At 37.1% G+C, this 19,048-nt stretch overlaps 1 protein-coding gene and 1 non-coding gene across 4 annotated transcripts in view; both read right to left on the bottom strand.

Annotated features, from left to right (window-relative positions):
- Positions 1-19,048, bottom strand: part of FCHSD2 (FCH and double SH3 domains 2) — a 304,207-nt gene that overhangs the window by 37,825 nt on the left and 247,334 nt on the right. For 2 of the 3 annotated variants that reach the window (XM_034995346.1, XM_034995343.1), the window contains exons 10-11: positions 17,305-17,400; positions 6,229-6,345 (exon numbers count right to left, since the gene is read on the bottom strand). In XM_034995346.1, coding sequence (XP_034851237.1) covers positions 6,229-6,345; positions 17,305-17,400 — 213 coding nt within the window. The remainder of the gene's footprint in view (positions 1-6,228; positions 6,346-17,304; positions 17,401-19,048) is intronic. The other variant, XM_034995345.1, reaches the window with a different exon arrangement.
- Positions 12,390-12,496, bottom strand: LOC118004346. Its single transcript, XR_004677541.1, has one exon. It is a non-coding gene; the product is annotated as a U6 spliceosomal RNA (small nuclear RNA).

The raw sequence follows: 19,048 nt of genomic DNA on the forward strand, positions 1-19,048 counted from the left end.
GTGAGATAAAAAAAATTTGTATTGTTTTAAGCTACTGAGTTCATGGTAATTTGTTATGGCAGATATAGAAAACACAACCATCAAACATAATGTTTTGCTGTCAGTTTCAGGAAGCTATCCTTGTTAGGATGAAAAATTCTTTATCTTGCTGGCTGTGACTTTCGTTTTATTTTTTAATCACTAAGAGATAATGAATTTTATCATATGATTTTTTGGTAACTATAAAAAAAGTCATAGAATTTTTCATCTTTATTTGGTAAATGCAGTTTATTATACTGATAAATTTTCTAGTGTTGAATCATCCTGGCACCCTCATTAGTCATGTGCTTAAAATATAACTGGATTCATTTTTATTAAAATTTATTTAGCATTTTTGTAAGTTTGTTACATCTTTGTTAAAAATCAATGGACTATATATGTGTGTGCCTACTTCTAGACTCTTTTTTTGTTCCATTCATCTATAAGTCCATTCTTACACCAATACTACATCTTGTTTTCTGTAGTTTTATGTCTTGAAATTAGGTAGAGTAAACCCTCCATTTTTTTAAAGGTTTTTTTATTTGAGAGAGAGAGAGACAGCACGAGCTGAGGGGGAGGGGCAGAGGGAGAGAGATAAGCAGACTCCATGCTGAGCAGGGAGCCAGGACCCTGAGATCATGACCTGAGCTGAAGGCAGATGCTTAACTGACTGAGCTACCCAGGTGCCCCAGCCCTCTAATTTTTTTTTTTTTTTTTAAGATTTACTTATTATTTTGAGAGAGAGAGAGCCTGTGAGCACATGCACATTGGGGGAGAGGGGAGGTGGTGCACAAAGGGAGAAGGAGAGAGAGAATCCCAAGTAGGCTCCATGCTCAGCGCAGAGCCCAATGCTTGCTTAACTGACTGAGCCATCCAAGCACCCCAGCCCTCCAATTTCATTCTGATTTTTCCAAAACTGCTTTTGTTATTCTAGATCATTTGCATTTCCATGTATGTTTTAGAAGCATTTTGCCAATTTCTATAAAAACTCCTGCTGGATGTTTGACTTGGATTGCACTGAATAAATGGATTAGTTTGGAGATAACAGGTATTTTTAAAATACTGCTACCTTTACAAATGAACAAAGAAAAAAAAGAGATAAACCAAAAAACAAACTCTTAAATATAGAGAATTGATGGTTACCAGAAGGGAGGTAGGTGGGAAGATGGGTGAAACAGGAGATGGGGATTAAGAGTACACTTATCATGATAAGCAGCAATAAGTAATGTATAGAATTGTTGAATCACTATATTGTACACCTGAAACTAATATAACATTGTATGTTAACTATACTGGAATTAAAATTAAAAAAAAAACAACACTTCAGTTCTCCATGTTAAAAAAATAGAAATAAAATAAAAATATTGAAACTTCTATTCCATTGGTCTATATGTCTGTCATGACAATACTACAATGTTTTGAATACTGTAGCTTTGTAATAAGTTTTAAAGTCAGGAAGTATGAGTCCTTCAACTTTGTTCTTTTCCAAGACTGTTTTGGCTAGCCAGGGTTCCCTGAGATTCCGTATGAATTTTAGGATGGGTTTTTCTATTTCTGCAAAAAAATACTGTTGGGATTTTGATAGGGATTGCACTGAATTTGTAGATCATTTTGGGTGGTATTGTCATCTTAATATTATCTTCCATTCCATAAACACAGGATGGCTTTCTATTTATTTATATCTTATTTAGTTCCTTTCATCAGTGTCTTATAGTTTTTAGTGTACAAGTAATTTGCCTCCTTGGTTAAGTTTATTCCTAAGTATTTTATTCTTTTTGATGGTATTGTAAATGGAACTGTTTTCTTAATTTCCTTTTTGGATTGTATATTGTTAGTGTATAAAATGCAATTAATTAGGGGCACCTGGGTGGCTCAGTTGGTCAAGTGTCTGCCTTTGGCTCAGGTCATGATCCCAAGGTCCTGGGATTGAGCCCCACATTGGGCTCCCTGCTCAGCGGGGAGCCTGCTCCTCCCTCTCCTCCCTGCTCATGTGCTCTCTCCAGCTATCTCTGTCTCTCTCCCAAATAAATAAAAATCTTTAAAAAATGCAATTTTTGTGTGTTAATTTTGTATTCTGCAACTCTGCTGAATTTGCTTACTAGCTCTAATAGGGGTGTGTGTGTGTGTGTGTGTGTGTGTGTAAGATCATTTTATTTGTGAAGAGAGATAATTTCACTTGTTTCTTTTCAATTTCGATGCCTTTTAGTTCTTTTTCTTGCCTAATTGCTTGGCTAGAACTTCTAGTATTATAATGAATAGAAGTGGCAAAAGGGGGCATCCTTGCCTTGTTCCTGATCCTAGAGAAAATATTTTGAGTCTTATTTCATTGAGTAGCACTGCTTTTTAACAAATTGATTATGAAATTGACTCTTCTCTCTTTCTGTCTCCAAATAAGTCTCTAACTCCCAAAATGTTAGATCATGTATTCTCCCACACAGATTAATGATGCTCTGTTCATTTTTAAAAAGTCCTTTATTTCTGTGTTTCAGTTTGGACAGTTTCTTTCTTTTTTATTTTATTTTATTTATTTATTTGACAGAGAGAGAGAGAGAGAGAGCACAAGCAGGGGGAGTGGCAGGCAGAGGGAGAGGGAGAAGCAGACTCCCAACTGAGCAAGGAGCCCAATATGGGGCTCGATAGTTTGGACACAGTTTCTATTGCTATATATACTTTTAAGCTCATTGTTCTTATGGTGCCACCCAATCTATTGAATTTTTCATTTCAAATACTGTATTTTCAGATCTCGAAGTTCCATTTGGTTCTTTAGTATATTTTCATTTTCTTTCTTCAATATGTTCATGTTTTTCTTTTAAATCCTTGAACTTATTTACTGTTCTGAAGTCCTTATTTGCTAATTCCATCATCTTTGACATTTATGGGTCTGCTTTAATTGATTTTTCCTTTGGTCATGGGTTATATTCTCTTGCTTCTTTTAATATTTAGCAAATTTGATTCTTGACATTGTGAATACTATGGGGTTTTTTTTTATGCTTTTTTTTTGGAGGGGAGGGGCCGAGGGACAGGGAGAGAGAAAAAAGAGAATCTTAAGCAGGCTCCACACCCAGCACACAGCCTGATGCGGGGCTTGATCTCACAACCCTGAGATCATGACCTGAGCCAAAATCAAGAGTGGGACACTTAGAGATGCCTGGGTGGCTCAGTCAGTTAAGCACCAGGGTCCTGGGATCGAGCCCTGCATCAGGCTCCTTGCTCAGTGGGGAGCCGGCTTCTCCCTCTGCCTGGTGCTCCCCCCTCTTGTGCGCTTGGGCTTGTGCTCTCTCTCTGATAAATAAATAAATAAAATCTTAAAAAAAAGAGTGGGATGCTTAACTGACTGAGTCACCTAGGTGTGCTGTGATACTATGTTACTGAATACTGGATTTTGTTTCCTTCCTTTGAAGAGTAGATTTTTTTCCCCCCTGGCAGGCAAATAAGTTACTTGTGGATTAGTTTGATCTTTTTGAAGCCTGTTTTAAAGCTCCATTAAGTCAGTTCTAAAGTAGCCTTATTCCAAGACAAGTTAGCCCTGGAACCATTGTATGATCCTTCTGTAGTCTCCTGAAGGCCCCAGGTGATCCATGAGTAGTCTCAACCTATGCTAATCACAACTTGAATGTGTTCTGGACCTATGTGACCTCTGGGAATCCTTCAGCTTATCTCCTCTGTCATTTTCTACCCCATATTGTGGAATTTCATCATATGCATGTATGGTTTAGTATTCAGCAACAGAATGAAGGGGGGACCTATGTCAATTTTTGGAATTCTTTCTCTGCATCCCCATATTGTCTGGTACTTTGCCCTGAAATTCATGCCACTTCAGCCACTCTGAACTCTATAATCTCTGTCATCTCAACTCAGTGAGTCTGTGGTACCATGCTTAAGTTCTCCCTCCCTTCACTGCAATATTAAAAAGTGCCTTTAGGCAGAAAACCTGAGAGGGCATACGGCTACTAATTTCATTGTTTTTTAAGTGTGATCCCATGGTAATTTATCATGGCCAAAAGCAGAACTGGATTTAGTATTAAAAAAACCTTAATTTTATTGCTTAAATTATACCTTACTAGATTAAAGCCTAACATAGGTCATGCTATTAAGAAATGGAGAAGTTGTTGAAATCTGCCTTTATCTATCTCCTAGCAGAAAGACACAGTATGCCTTAACAACAGATAGAGGAAGAAGACATATTTTTAATATCTGAACATTTACTTTCAAATATCATAAAGCATTTTAAAAAAACAAAGTCTCTTCATGTGTTCTATATTTTGAACTATATAGCTGCAGTAATTAATCTAATCACTATTTATTGGATATATGGTAGACAGATAACTTGTCTCTCTAGTTCACAAATTCTTTGAGATAAACTGTTAGAGGAACTGCACTCAAGAAGCCTTATCTGTCTGTGAATCTCATTTACATGACCTACTGGAGTCTGACACCAGACTTTGGGGGATTTGGGGTAAAGAGAGGAGTTTTATTTTGCATGCAAGAGGGATGTAAACTGTTATAACCAGAAGGCAGACTGTGGAAGACTGTGTTTTTGAAAAAAGTTACTACAATATTTCCCACTCCACATGTTCTTCTAGAACCTTGCTATTTCCCTACCAAGAAGTAGAGTTTATGTTCTCTCCCCCTGAATCTGGACAATGGGCCTTTGTGACTGCCTCAGTTAACAAAAATATGACATCAAAGTAATATCATGTTATTTCTGAGGCTAGGCCAGAAAAGATAACATACCTCCTACTTGGCTCATTCCTGGGACTCACATCTTTGGGGCCCTGTGCCACCATGTAAGAGGTACAGCTAAGCTGAAGCCACTGCGCTGGAGAGACCATATGGAGAGACCACAGAGAGTCTGAGATGCATGAGGAGCTCTAGCTGTTCTAGTTCCCAGCGGTTCAAGTCTTCCTGTTCCAAGAACCAGTTATTTCAGTGGGGAAGTCTGTGAGGTGACTCTAGCACCAATCACTACCTGACTGTAACCACATGGGAGATTCCCAAGCGAGAAGTGGCAAGCTAAGCCCATCCAATCTCCAGAGTGCTAAGAGACAATTAAAAATACTCTTCTTTGTGGCATTAAGTTTGAGGTGTTTTGTTTTGCAGCATTAGATTAGTGGAACATTGAACTCAGGGTCCCTGTGAGACAGTAAAAAGAAGTCAAGGCAGGCAAGAGGATATATGTATACACAGAAGAAAGGCCCAGTGTTGGAGATATTAATTTATGATTTTTGGTCAGTGGTTGAGAGTGCCTATAATGAGAATAAAGAATAAGAAAAGATAGCCTAGTACAGAACTCTAAGGAATTTAAATACTTAAATATGAGGTGAAGAAAGAAGAACCTATCAAAGAATATAGGAATGGCCAGAGAGGCAGAAGGAAAACCAGGACAGTGTTAAGTCATGGGTAACTAGAGAAGAGGGTGTTTCAACACAAAGGGAGTTGTCAATTATGATGAAACTGCCAACAGGGTTTGAGAAATGAAAGAGTCCATTTTGGATTTAGCAACATAGACATCACTGATGATTTTGGCAAGTGTAGTCTGTATGAAGTATGAGGGAAGGGAAAGCAGGAAAAGTCCAAATATTATGGGCTAAAAAATAAATGTGAGATTAGGAAATATAGACATTAAATATGAACAATTCTTTTAATAAGTTGGATGTGAAGGTTAAGAAAAAGTTATAAATAAATGGAAATTAGAAAAAATTTGCTATACCTAATTTCTTTGTGCTTAGAGTTTAGTCTTGAAGATATATTTTTTTGGTGCTTAATTTCACTTTTTTAATTTTTAATTTAATTTAATTTATTTTGTTAAGTAAACTCCGTGCTCAACATGGACCTTGAACTCACGACCCTGAGATCAAGGGTCGTATGCTCTACCGACTGAGCCAGCCAGTCTTCAAAAAAATTTGTCTAGGGCTTTAAAAGCTTATTTCAACACAGGCATGTCTCTTCTACTACCTGAGAGACGGTAATACACTATCACTAGCCATTCAGGAAATGTTATGGCAAGCAGATAAATTACTGTGTCGCTGCTTGAAGGGCTTAAGGAATTTCCAAGCTAAGTAGATAGCTGAGAGCATACTGCTGAGTGGATGAAATTACAGAAAAAACATAAAAAGGGTATTTTTCACATTAACAAAACTCAACTCCTTAAATAGGTTTGACATTTTGCTTAAGCTAAATGTAGCCTAAGACTCTCTCTATTACACTTACCCTTTGTTGGTGAACAATGTTTTTGTGCTCACGTGCCACACGGGTGGCCCATTTTCGAGCCTCCTTGTTTAGACTGTGCTCCTCTGTGGTCCCAGTTTCTGATTCTAATTGTCGGCTCTACAACATAAGAGAGAACAGAGACCAAACATTATTATGCCTACTGAAATCACTACTGTTTGCAGGTGGACCAGAGAGCTTTCACTTAATCAGCACTCAAAACAGGCCATGCTCCACTACTGTGGGAAGCAATGTCTCATGTCAGAACATTAGCAGGACGGTGTGAAACCATAAATGACCACAGCTTTTTTTTCATTTTACACTGCTTAATAGTAGAGCTTCATCTCTAGTGGACTGATCCATTTTGGGTGTGAAAAAAGCTAGCTAAACAAAGGAAAAAAAGGTATTCATGCCAACCTACTATGACACTAAAATAGTTGCATAGGTAAAATGGAAACAACTTAATCGTTTCAGTGGGATTTAAAAAAAGAATCAATGGATAGAAGTGAAGAGAACAAAACAATACAATAACAGCAACACACTCTCTCTGTCCACAAAGATACTGGGTTTAATTTAGTTTCAGGTGCATCACCAATCCACCAAAAACCCTCAAACTAGGTTTTGCCCTTCCTCCTCTGGACTTTAATATCATACGAAAGAGAGGGGTGCTCGATTAAATGATCAGTAAAGGTTTCTTCTAGCCCTAAAATACTATTATTTTGTTTCACAAAGAACAAACTGCAAAATCTAAATTAGCAATATTAATAGTTAACCCCTACTATACAAAGCAGTGTGAAAAGTGCTTCATATAACTTTTATTTTTCAAAAAAGATTTTATTTATTTATTTGAAAGAGAGAGAGCGAGCATGAAACGGGGGAGAGGCAGAGGGAAAGGGAGAAGCAGACTCCCCACTGAGCAGGAAGCCCGATGCAGGACTGGATTCCAGAGCCCTGGTATCATGACCTGAGCTGAAAGCAGACGCCCAACCAAGTGAGCCACACAGGTGTCCCCGCCTTTTTTTTCACATAACTTTTTTTTTTAAGGTTTTATTTATTTATTTGAGAGAGAGAGAGAGACAGCACAAACAGGGGGAGGAGCAGATGAAGAGGGAGAAGCAGACTCCCCATTGAGCAGGGAGCCTGATGCAGGGCTTGAACCCAGGACCCGAGATCATGACCTGAGCCGAAGGCAGACGCTTATCTGAGCCACCCAGGCGCCCCTCACATAACTTTTAGAACAACCTTATGAGATAAGTCATACAGCCATCTTATAAAAAGGAAACTGAGGCTGAGAGAGCTTAGGTAAAATTTCTAGTGTCTACCAGGTATTAAATGTTACAACTTTGATTTTACAAGTCTGATTTCAGAATCAGAGCTCTTAACCACTAAACTATTTTTATTTTCTCTAAACTCTTAAGAACCCCTGACAAAAATCTAATAATTGGGAAAGCAAACAATTTCTTAAATATGAATTATCCCAAGAAGATTTTAATACAAAAAAAGAAGCAAAATTTTACAGTGGAAAGATTTTAGAAAACTGACTTTTGCAAGGCCACATAGCTCAAAATTGGTAAAGCATAACTTGACTGGATTAAAAACTTATTCTTTCTGTTGGGGGGATTATAGGCAAGGTTCAAAAACTTTTACTCAGGGCACCTGGGTGGCTCAGTTGGTTAAGCGACTGCCTTCGGCTCAGGTCATGATCCTGGAGTCCTGGGATTGAGTCCCACGTCAGGTTCCCTGCTCAGTGGGGAGTCTGCTTCTCCCTCTGACCCTCCTCCTTCTCATGCTCTCTGTCTCTCATTCTCTCTCTCAAATAAATAAATAAAATCCTAAAAAAAAACCAACCTTTTACTCTACGCATACATTTCAGCTAAAGCTAGATTATTAAATGCATTGAAATACAGCAAAAGAATCAAAGTCACAATCTAACCAACTTCACCATTACATTTTATTATTCTGATTCATTCTTTGGGCTATTAGGAATCTGAGAACCATCTTTATTATTATATTTTGCTTTGTAAAAGGATCTAGGCATTTAAATTTTAATCCATTCTCAGAAGTTAGGGTTTAAAATGTTAAACCCTGGATAAAGATTACAAATGCAATCTACATTAATCAGAGGAATCTAATATATAAATGGAATGCCAGAAACGTGTATTCTGAAGAGCCCAGGCATAGGTTTTTAAGTCAGACAGACTCAGTTTTAATCCTCTCTATGTCCTTTATGATCTTTATGATCTGGGGCATATTATTAATCTGAGTCTTAGTTACATCTGAAAATTGGTGAAAATGCCTATCTCATTGGGGTTATTAAGATAAAATGAGCTCATTAAAAAAAAAGATAAAATGAGCTCATTATTATAAACATTCTCTTATAGTACCTATATAATTAAGTATCCAATAAGTGGTAATTGTTAATGCTAAAGACCCAGTTGAAAATTACCTGAAACAAAATTTTTTGTTATTAACAAAAAATTCCACATAATTCCTAGGTTCTTGCTAGCCCAAAGAATGAATCAGAAACAAGACTGAAGGTATGTTGAAAGATCAAGGCAGATCTCAAACACAGAATGAACTTACAGGGAACAGAATAGGTGAGAAAGGAGACCGCTGATGGAGAAATTTGATTTTTATCACTGAGCAACATTTTAGGAATAGGGTAAGTGGGTTTAAATGTGTACTGGCTGCAGATAGGCCACAGCCCTACTTGCTCACACATAATCTCTACCTTTTTACTGAGTATTTCCTGTGCTTAAGAGCTGGGGAAGTAAAGATAGGGCCTTTACCCCTTACTCTTTGGGTTTACTATTCCTCAGACAGGAGTGTCTAACGATCAGGACAGACAACAAAGGCCACTGATTGGGAGATACAATTTTGTGATTCAAATTCAAGTTAAAATTTTTTTCCCCACGAATTCTAAAATCAAGCCATGGGAAGGGCGCCTGGGTGGCTCAGTCGTTAAGCGTCTGCCTTCGGCTCAGGTCATGATCCCAGGGTCCTGGGACCGAGTCCCACATCGGGCTCCCTGCTCGGCAGAAGCCTGCTTCTCGCTCTCCCACTCCCCCTGCTTGTGTTCCTGCTCTCACTATCTCTCTCTCTGTCAAATAAATAAATAAAATATTTTTAAAAATAAATAAATAAAATCAAGCCATGGGAAGACATGTGGAAGCTACCTATAACTCAGGTTTAGACTAATGAGAATTTCATAAAAGGCAACACAACAGAAAGAGGTTGCATTAGAATGTTCACAGAGAAACACTCTAATGCAACCTCTACCATCCAAGATTGATACAAATCAGGATCTAGTGTAGATCTGATGATGGTGTTAGCAGTGGTTGATTCTACCAAAGGAACGGCTAATGACTGCTTCTTTTTGAAATGTTAGCTAATCTAATCTTTAGTTCACTCTTTTTTTTTTTTTAAAGATTTTATTTATTTATTTGACAGAGAGATAGCGAGAGCAGGAACACAAGCAGGGGGAGTGGGAGAGGGAGAAGCAGGCTTCCCGCTGAGCAGGGAGCCCGATGTGGGGCTCGATCCTAGGACCCTGGGATCATGACCTGAGCCGAAGGCAGACACTTAGTGACTGAGCCACCCAGGCGCCCCTTTAGTTCACTCTTTTAACATTTTTCCTTTACCTCTTAAAATTTATTTGAAACATCAGAGAAAAATAACATATATAAGCTATTAAGCACAAAAATTTAAAGCACCTTGTTATCTGCCTGAAGCAGAATATGAGAATTTAAAAATTAAGTATCAAAAAGCACTATAGCCTAACTCTGACAAAGTTCACTTATTGAACTTGATTATTTTTAAAAGAGACTAATATCTCAATTCTCAGAATAATAGTGGCACAAAAATAATTCAAATAAATTACAAACTGAAGAGAAATGCTATAAAAAGGACTTTCCTATCAACTTTTAAGTATAGGATAGGTAGTTTTTCATTTGTCATTTGTCACCTTGGCTATTTGATAAGTTAGGTCAACTAAATGTGATTTTTGAGATCTTTGGAAACATCAGATTTTATAAATCATACAAGTTTTAGTAAAAAAAAAAAAATTACAGAAGCAGATGGGTCTTTTCCTGGAAAATAAATATAAACCTAAACACAAACCTATGCTGTTCCCTCTGGGTAAAATAACTAATCTCAGTTCACACATGTGGGGGGAGGGGCAGAGGGAGAGAATCTTCAAGTAGACTCCCCGCGGAGCGCAGAGCCCAACACTGCTGGATCCCACAACCCAGGAGATCATGACCTGAGCTAAAACCTGGAGTCAGACGCTTAACCCACTGAGCCACCCAAGCGCCCCTCAGTGGTTACCTTTGGACAGTGACAGTTCAGGTGAAAACTTTCTACTAATTTTTTTATAATTAGAAAACTATAGGGCGCCTGGGTGGCTCAGTTGGTTAAGCGACTGCCTTCGGCTCAGGTCATGATCCTGGAGTCCCGGGATCAAGTCCCGCATCGGGCTCCCTGCTCGGCAGGGAGTCTGCTTCTCCCTCTGACCCTCCTCCCTCTCATGCTCTCTGTCTCTCATTCTCTCTGTCTCAAATAAATAAATAAAATCTCTAAAAAAAAAAAAAAAGAAAACTATAGAGCTATGTTAATTTTTTCTAAAAGGGTACCATTTATTGCATATTTAAACTCTGTGCTAACTGCTTTACATACATTATTTAGTACTCAAAATAATCCTAATAGAGATTTTCAATTTATAGGTATGGAATTCTAAGCTTAGAAAGGGTATGTGTCTTTTCTAAAGTCCGTAAGTGGTGAATTTAGAACTTGTATTGAGATCTCTTTGACTTCAGATTCCTTGCTATCTTATGACTGTACTGTCTTACTAACTGTTCTATTTAGTTAATGCCAATACTGATAAAAATAGAGGCAGTAATATTTAAGAAGACATTGCAAAAATAAAAATTTCCTTTGAATGAAACTTTGGCTAGGCCATTTACTTAGAGGTAAGACAGATTTTGATTTCATTTTGTTTTTAGAAAAATAAAAGCCAAACTGTTTCATATGAGTTTAAGAAGGCCTTCAGAGCCTAGCAATGTTAAATTTTTTAATGTTCCCAATATTTTACAGAATATATTTAAATATTAGTCTTTTCAAATTTGTAAGAACTACATGACAGAAATTAACATTCTACTATTCTTGATATATTAGTTTTTAAGTCATCTTAACGATTTTGTCCTGAGTTACCCTCTCAAGATATCATTTCAGTTCACTTTAGGATTAAAATAAGGACACAGAAGGTTCAGACAGGTATCTGAGCATATGCCCAGAAGGGCAAAGTGAATAGGGATAAAAAAGTTGATTTCATACAAGAAACACTTCATTATTTTTCAAGTCTGTTATCAAAATATAATCATTTGAAAGAGAGAAAAGAGATGGTCATATGATGAATGAAAACCACAAACAGAGCAAAATACTAGCATTTCAACCTAATTTCAAAAGATAATGTTAGGGTTGTCGTATGCCAGGAACAATCTAGTTATTAACCCTCATTCAAGGGATTCGTACTACTTGTATTTTTCAGCTTATTGGTATATATTTATTGTGTTAAATATTTAATCCAACTTTAGTTTTTATGAAATTTAATAATATATTGTTAATTATTTCAAGAAAGTTAATTTTTACTTGCTCTGAAAAGGGCCTCTTCAAGTAAAAAGCATCTGGATCTGCGCAGGTTATTATATTCTTAGTACTTATGTTTATACAGGTTCACGATCCTATAATTTTGAAATTCACAATGTTCTGAAAATCACAGGTATTTTAGGTAAGTTTGGAGCCACAGCTCATTTGTGGCAAAATTTGACTTGAACCAAAGAAACATTATTTATAGTTTTTATTTATTTCACTTAGTATGACTATTCAAATGTTTTACTGAAAAAATACCAAGCTTGATCATGAGGTCCTTCCTGTTGTTTAGGGTGTTATACAATATGTGGTATATGGATCACCCTTCTAAAACCTGGAAAATTCTGTTATTTTATTTTATTTTTTAAATGTTTTATTTTTAAGTAATCTCTACACCAAACATGGGGCTCAAACTCAGAACCCCAAGATCAAGAGTCCCATGCTCTACCAACTGAGCCAGCCAGGTGCCCCTAAAAATCCAGGATATCTATGTTATTCATTTTAAATATTTTATTTTTAAAAAATATGAACACTTCATGAATCTGCGTGTCATCCTTGCACAAGGGCCATGCTCAACTTCTCTGTATCGTTCCAATTTTAGTGTATATGCTGCTGAAGCAAGCACCGAAAAATTTTAAGTTTTGAAAACCCATCTGACCTGAAGGCTTTTGATGAGAGATTGTGGACCTCTAAGTCACATATTTTAAATCTATCACACAACTTGGAAAGGAGTGGAGCAGTGCTCCTCATGAATCATAACTTATTCTGACTATACTTGGAGAGTAGCACTTTCGCTTAGAAGAGATGGAGGAATTCACAACTGGGTTGAGTGTGCGTAGTCTCTCAGGGAAGCAAACAAGAGCTATTAGATACCAAACGTGAAGCTAAGAGAAAAACATGTCCTTCAGTAATGCCATGAAAACAAGACAAGAAACCAACAAAAAGCCTTGTCTCTGACACTCTCTAGATATATGTCGAGGCATGACTGGTTGGAACAGCCACATGAGGAGTATGTCTTTATTTTGGCAGCTCTCACAGATGCTCTGCTTTAAGAGCTGTAATCACAGGCTAGATAAAAAAGTGAAATCCCAGGCTCTTTTGTGTCAGTACATTACTGAATACCTGTAGTAAGCTCTGGATACCTGTAGACTAAGAATGTATCAAATCCAGAGAAAGCATAAAGACTCATTATATAGATGGTAGGTTTTCTACAAAACCAAATTAAGTCCTTTTTGAAAGACTGAAGAACTTAGGACAACCCCCTCTGACTGCCAGCACTGCTGTTTCTGGCCTTTCATTTTTGGGATACTATGGTCAGTATATGTATAGGAGGGTGGTACCTATTCACCCACAAGGAGGATTTTCCACCAATTCTCTATCACAGTGCTTTCATGGTCATACGCCAATGCTTTATGCAATACAAGATTTCCATCAGCAGATAAAGCCACTCACTAACAATGAGAATTTTCAAGTGATTTCCCTGTATGGCATACTGATCCCATATAGTCTTTTATAGACAAGGGTAATTTTTGGTAAATATTTTTTTCTTAGTTTTATTGAGAAATAATTGACATACATCACTATATAAGTTTAAGGTGTACAGCATGTTAGTTTGGTTTACATATATTGTACGTATTTTTAGTAGATGCATAACATGTCCCACTTAAATGAAAATGTAACGTGCAAAAGTCCTAAATTACAGCAAGTGGCCATTTTACTTAATATAACTTTTAATCTTTACATGGTAGAATTAAATATAACCACTAGTGGCTAAAATAACAGGAAAAGATCATGGATCAGAAACTTGTCAGCTATATTTTTTAAGATTTTATTTATTTATTTATTTGAGACAAAGAGGGAGCACGAGTGGGGGGAGGGGCAGGGCGAGAGGGAGAAGCAGCTTCCCCACTGAGCAGGGAACCTGATGTGGGGCATGATTCCAGAACCCTGGGATCATGACCTGAGCCAAAGGCAGACGCTCAACCCACTGAGCCACCCAGGCACCCCTGTCAGCTATTTCTTATATCTGTGATACTGTGATAAAAATGTCAGTTTCTGATATCTGTGAAAATCTTATTTGCAGTTCAGGAAAGGTAAAAAGGAAAGGGTCTTCGCATCCCCACCAGGAAATTTGGGGGAAAAGTTTCTGTAAGTTTTTCCTGCCTTTTTATGTGTGTTTCCCATGTTATTCCCCATCTCAGGCTGAAATAGGATAGGAGGTCCTTTTCACAGGATGTGAGGAAATGTCCTTAAGGGCAGACATCAGTAGTTCTGGTAATGGAAGGGACAAACACTGAGGTGTATGTAGGGCAGAGGTGCTGAAAAGTATAAAAGGAGTAGGAATGGACACTAACTGTTAGCTATTGGCTGCTGTTTATTCTAAACAGATTGCTTTTTAGGCTTATAAACTGCTAAGAAAGAGGCTGATGAGATCTACGTTTTGGAATGAAAAAGGAGAGCAGAAGTCCCAAGGGACTTTCAATGATCAACTCAGTAATGGAATTAAGAGCAGGGGTACCATGAATATAAAAGTGTTACAAGACTTCATAATCTTTATAATGTCTTCAATATTTGATATTTTGGTATTTCCTATAGCAATTAGGGGCAAAACCTAAAAAAATGAAATATGCTTGTCTTGTGAAAAGATACAGGAAAAAAAGTCAACATTTATTCTGTATCTACTACGTGTCAGGTACTGAGTCAAATGCTTAAGTATCTCATTTAATTTTCAAGCAGATTAAGGTCTTTAACATTTACATATGAGAAAGTTGAATCAGAGAGGTTAAATATATATAAACATATAAATAAAATAAACACAGCCAGCAAATGGCACAGCCAGGACTTGACTCCAAAGCTCATGATTTCTTATTGTATGACACCGTATCAGTCTCTAACACAAGCATGACCCACATGACAGCTGAATGACTCTCCACAACTGAGATCCTAATATATGTACTTGTCAATTTTCCCTTATAGAACATCCCCTTTTTTGGGGGTAAGGGAAATTTTAGGGTACATCTTATATCCTTCTTAGAATAATCTTGCATTAAAAACTCATTTCAGCAAAGAAAGGTGAACATTACTCTTTCTAGAAAGGATTTTTAACTTTCTGGTATCATCTGAAAAATGGTATTTGAGGATATAAAGAAAGGACACTGTAGAAATCAATAACTCTATATGGAAATAAAGACAAGAAGATCTTTTAGTGTTAACCATGAGACAGCTACTAAGTTATTACATCAGATGAACTTGCCACTGATCATTGTCACTTGGAATGATCTTATGGTTAACACTAAGATTCCCAATCCGATTCTATGGCTGTACAAAACAGAAATAATTGTGTCTTTATACAACCATTTTGGCCAGTTTCTTTTGGTATATCACTCTAAAGCATGAGTCAAAATAATCACATATTAAAATAAAATGACAAGAAATTTCGATTCATCAGCAAGTAAAGATAAGCCAAAAAACCAAAATGGGTACAATCATTTTAAGCCTTAATTAACTTTGACAGTAATATTGTGACTTTATGTTTTCATCTGGGCATTTTGGACTTTTGCAGGAAAAATACTGCAATTTGAAATGGGTTATATTAAAATAGGCTTCAGTTTCCCCTTGATAAAGGCGAGATTAGCACTATAATTCTTTCCAACATGCCTCTCGAGAAAAACTAAGGTGCTTTAGACAGGATGAAAAATGAGAAGTTCAATCCTTTCACTATAAATAGGAAAGGAAATCCTTAATTTATATGGGAAAATGGAAAGTCCCAGTTTACGCTGAATTCAGTGGCCCCTTACAAACACACACACACATTTTTAATCCCAATACCAGGTCCCACCCTTCATTAACATGCAAACCCACACATCCCATCTCTCCCACCCTTGACCCACACCCCCATATACCTCAGCTATGGTCATTCTCAGAGCACTGACAGGGGAGAGCTCAATATCCACCAGTTGGGCAGCTTTTAAACTCTGCCCAGTAAAGATTGCACAAGGACAGAAAACAGCATAGTTAGAATTTTAAGGCAAACAGGGACATGCAGCTAAGAACATTTAACAGTGTCTACAAACAGAGGAGGATTTAGGATTGTAGCTGGGCCTTGGACAATGAGAGTCTACTGTTATTCTGATTTTTCTGAGGAAAATGGGCAGAGATAAATTAGTCACTATTTTAAGTCAAGCTTGGTGAACCTGTCCACACCCTGTATCTTCTAATGCTCTGCTTCATTCCTCTCAGGTAAAGAAGTCAAATTATAGGACAACATTGCTGAATCATTAAGCAAAAGTGGATTGATTAAAAAAAAAAGAAAGGCACATATAAAGGGCAAGAGTTATAATCTAGAGGTAAATGCTGATTTCCTACATTTCTTTATATAGCCACAAACAGGGCTCCTTAAAATGTAAGAAAAGCAATGAAAAATCTCCAGCAAAGGTTTCTATTAAACTGATACCATGAAACTCTGATATAAATTCCCCTGGTTCTGATTCCAGGTTTACTAAAAGACCTTATGAATATAATTTGACTTCCCTCTTGGCTTGCCTACATTGAAAGAATGTGCTAGATATGCCAACATGTGCCTTCTTAACTTGTAGAAGTTGATTGTCTTTTTTTTTTTTATCAAATTAGCATTTTTGTTCTATTTTTTTAAATTCAAATAATGGCAAACATTCTTCATAAACTCAATGATAAAATGCATGATTGTCTGCTTTTTAAAAATTGTCAATTTGGCATTTATGTTAATACTCTGACATTCTAAGAAATCTGAAAGGAATTATAAAGGGCCTGTAATTTTTTATAAAGCCAACCAAAATATGTATAGGCACATATACACTGTTCTGCTTATTGATTCTATTCTGGTTAAAATTTTTTTTTTAAAGATTTTATTCACTTGACAGAGAGACACAGCGAGAGAGGGAACAACAAGCAAGGGGAGTGGGAGAGGGAGAAGCAGGCCTCCCGCGGAGCAGGGAGCCCGACGCGGGGCTCGATCCCAGGACCCTGGGATCACGACCTGAGCCGAAGGCAGACGCTTAATGACTGAGCCACCCAGGCGCCCCTATTCTGGTTAAAATTTAACCACTGGTTTCTTTGGAAGTGTTTACATGTGAAGAATTTCATAGATAGAAAGTATAATTTATATTTGAATTGAAAAAAATTTTTATTGAATATTTTTCCTTCTTCCTTCTGTTCAGTTTGCAGGTTTTTAGTTACATGTCTCATAACTTAACCTCAGTTAAATTGGTGACATAAAGAAACTGGGTTTTAATCACATTTTAGAAAGGAGAAATGTCAGCTTCTCTGCATACTCACAGTTTTGTTACAAAATTAAGGAGATGCACTCAGCTTTTTCTGCCTATTCCAAGGATAATAGTTACTTGAGCACAAAGATGGCTTAAAAACAAATGGAATGAAAATCTGGAATCCCCTTACAGTATCACTGTCACATGGCTGGAACTGGAAGGGCTGGGGCTTGTGGAATACAGCATTCTCTTGTAAAAACAGCTGAAGATTATAGTCCCGTACCACCTAAAGAGAAAATAAAGTATCTTTAAGCCTTTAATAAGGTTACGATGTCCAGTAATTATATTTTAAAATTTAAGATTTGTCCTGCTTTCCAAAAATGAGAAATCATCCAACACTATGTAATCAAAAGAAAATGGTAAGTACACATTTTTTTCATTTTAGATAACAGTTGTTACTTATGTGTCCTATTTTCTCAATAGTCTAAATATAGAAAGCACTAGTTTAGAAACTAGCCCAGACTAGATAATATGCAATATTTTAAGACAGCAAAAAGATTGCAATTATACAAAAAGTTGCTCTTTTTAACGGGGGCAATGGGATGAAAACAGGGAAACACATTAGTCCCTTACGTCTCTCTCAGCTATAAAGTTTTGTAGACCTCTTAAAGTCTATATAGAGATGGTCATCCACTAGGAAACTGCCAGATAACCCCATCCATAGCACAAAATAGTATTAAAACAATTTTTTTAAAGCCCCAAAGTGGGGCTTGAACTCATGACCCCGAGATCAAAAGTTGAATGCTCTACCAACTCAGCCAGCCAGACACCCCACAAAACAGTATTTTTTATAGTACTTCTTGGCATCATTTCTAGGAAGTTACATTCTTTTTTTTTTTTAAGATTTTTTTTTTTTCATTTTTAAGTAATCTCTATACCTAGTGTGGGGCTCGAACAAACAACCCCAAGATCGAGAAGTTACGTGCTCCACCGAGCCAGCCAGGTGCCCCTAGGAGGTTACATTCTAATTACCATCTTAAAGCATACCAAGGAATTCATACAGAAGGGGACCTCTGATACACAGAATGTAGCAAAACAAATAGTACAGAAAGACAGCCATCTGAAGAGACTCCACTGCACTATACACCCTGGGAAAGAGTGGAAATCAATGACATTTGATTGTGCAGAAACCCATTTTCCACGTTGCTACAGTGCTTACCCTTCACTTATCTTTCATTAGCACCTCTGCCAGAGGATGGGCAGAAGAAGAAGAAAAAAGTTTAAAGAAGCTCTGTAGCTATACCTTAGTAGTCCTGGGAAAAGGGTTTACTGAAGAGATAGAGAAAGTAGGGGTTATATTTTACATTTTATTTACCAGCACAAACCCAGTTCCCTATCGCTCATTCAACAATCATTTATTGAGAGAGCTTACCAAGCCCAATGTTAACTGCATTGGGTGAGGGCAATATATAGATGAATAAAGATGAATAAACTAGGTTAGCATCTTCAAGGAATTTATAATCTGGAAAGTGGGAGAACCAGACAGTACACAATTAAATATACTGTGGAAGTATGTATGTAGTGGGTACTAGGAGAACACAAAAGAGGGTGTTATTTAATCCAGACTGATGGGGTGAGATGGGGTGAGGAGAGCTTGGGAGAATTTTGTCAGGCAAGGCTGGCTGAGTAAACATATTCTCAAAGGGAAATGCATTTTTTTCTTTTCCTGGATTCTGGTTTCCTGGATTCCTTGACACAGCCCTGAGAGCCTCACTAATCACCATGCAGAAAAAGCTAAGAGGATCATCCTTCTAGTTACAACATTTTTAGATTTTTAACTTTATTGTAACATAAATAAAAGTAGAGACAACAATAAACCCACCTACCTCTCCCACCCCCTGTACTGAAGCAAGTCCCAGACATTTCATTTCATC

The sequence above is a fragment of the Mirounga leonina genome, unplaced genomic scaffold, assembly GCF_011800145.1.
Source record: "Mirounga leonina isolate KUSES-001 unplaced genomic scaffold, KU_Mleo_1.0 Mir_92, whole genome shotgun sequence".
In the NCBI taxonomy this organism is placed as follows: Eukaryota; Metazoa; Chordata; class Mammalia; order Carnivora; family Phocidae; genus Mirounga; species Mirounga leonina.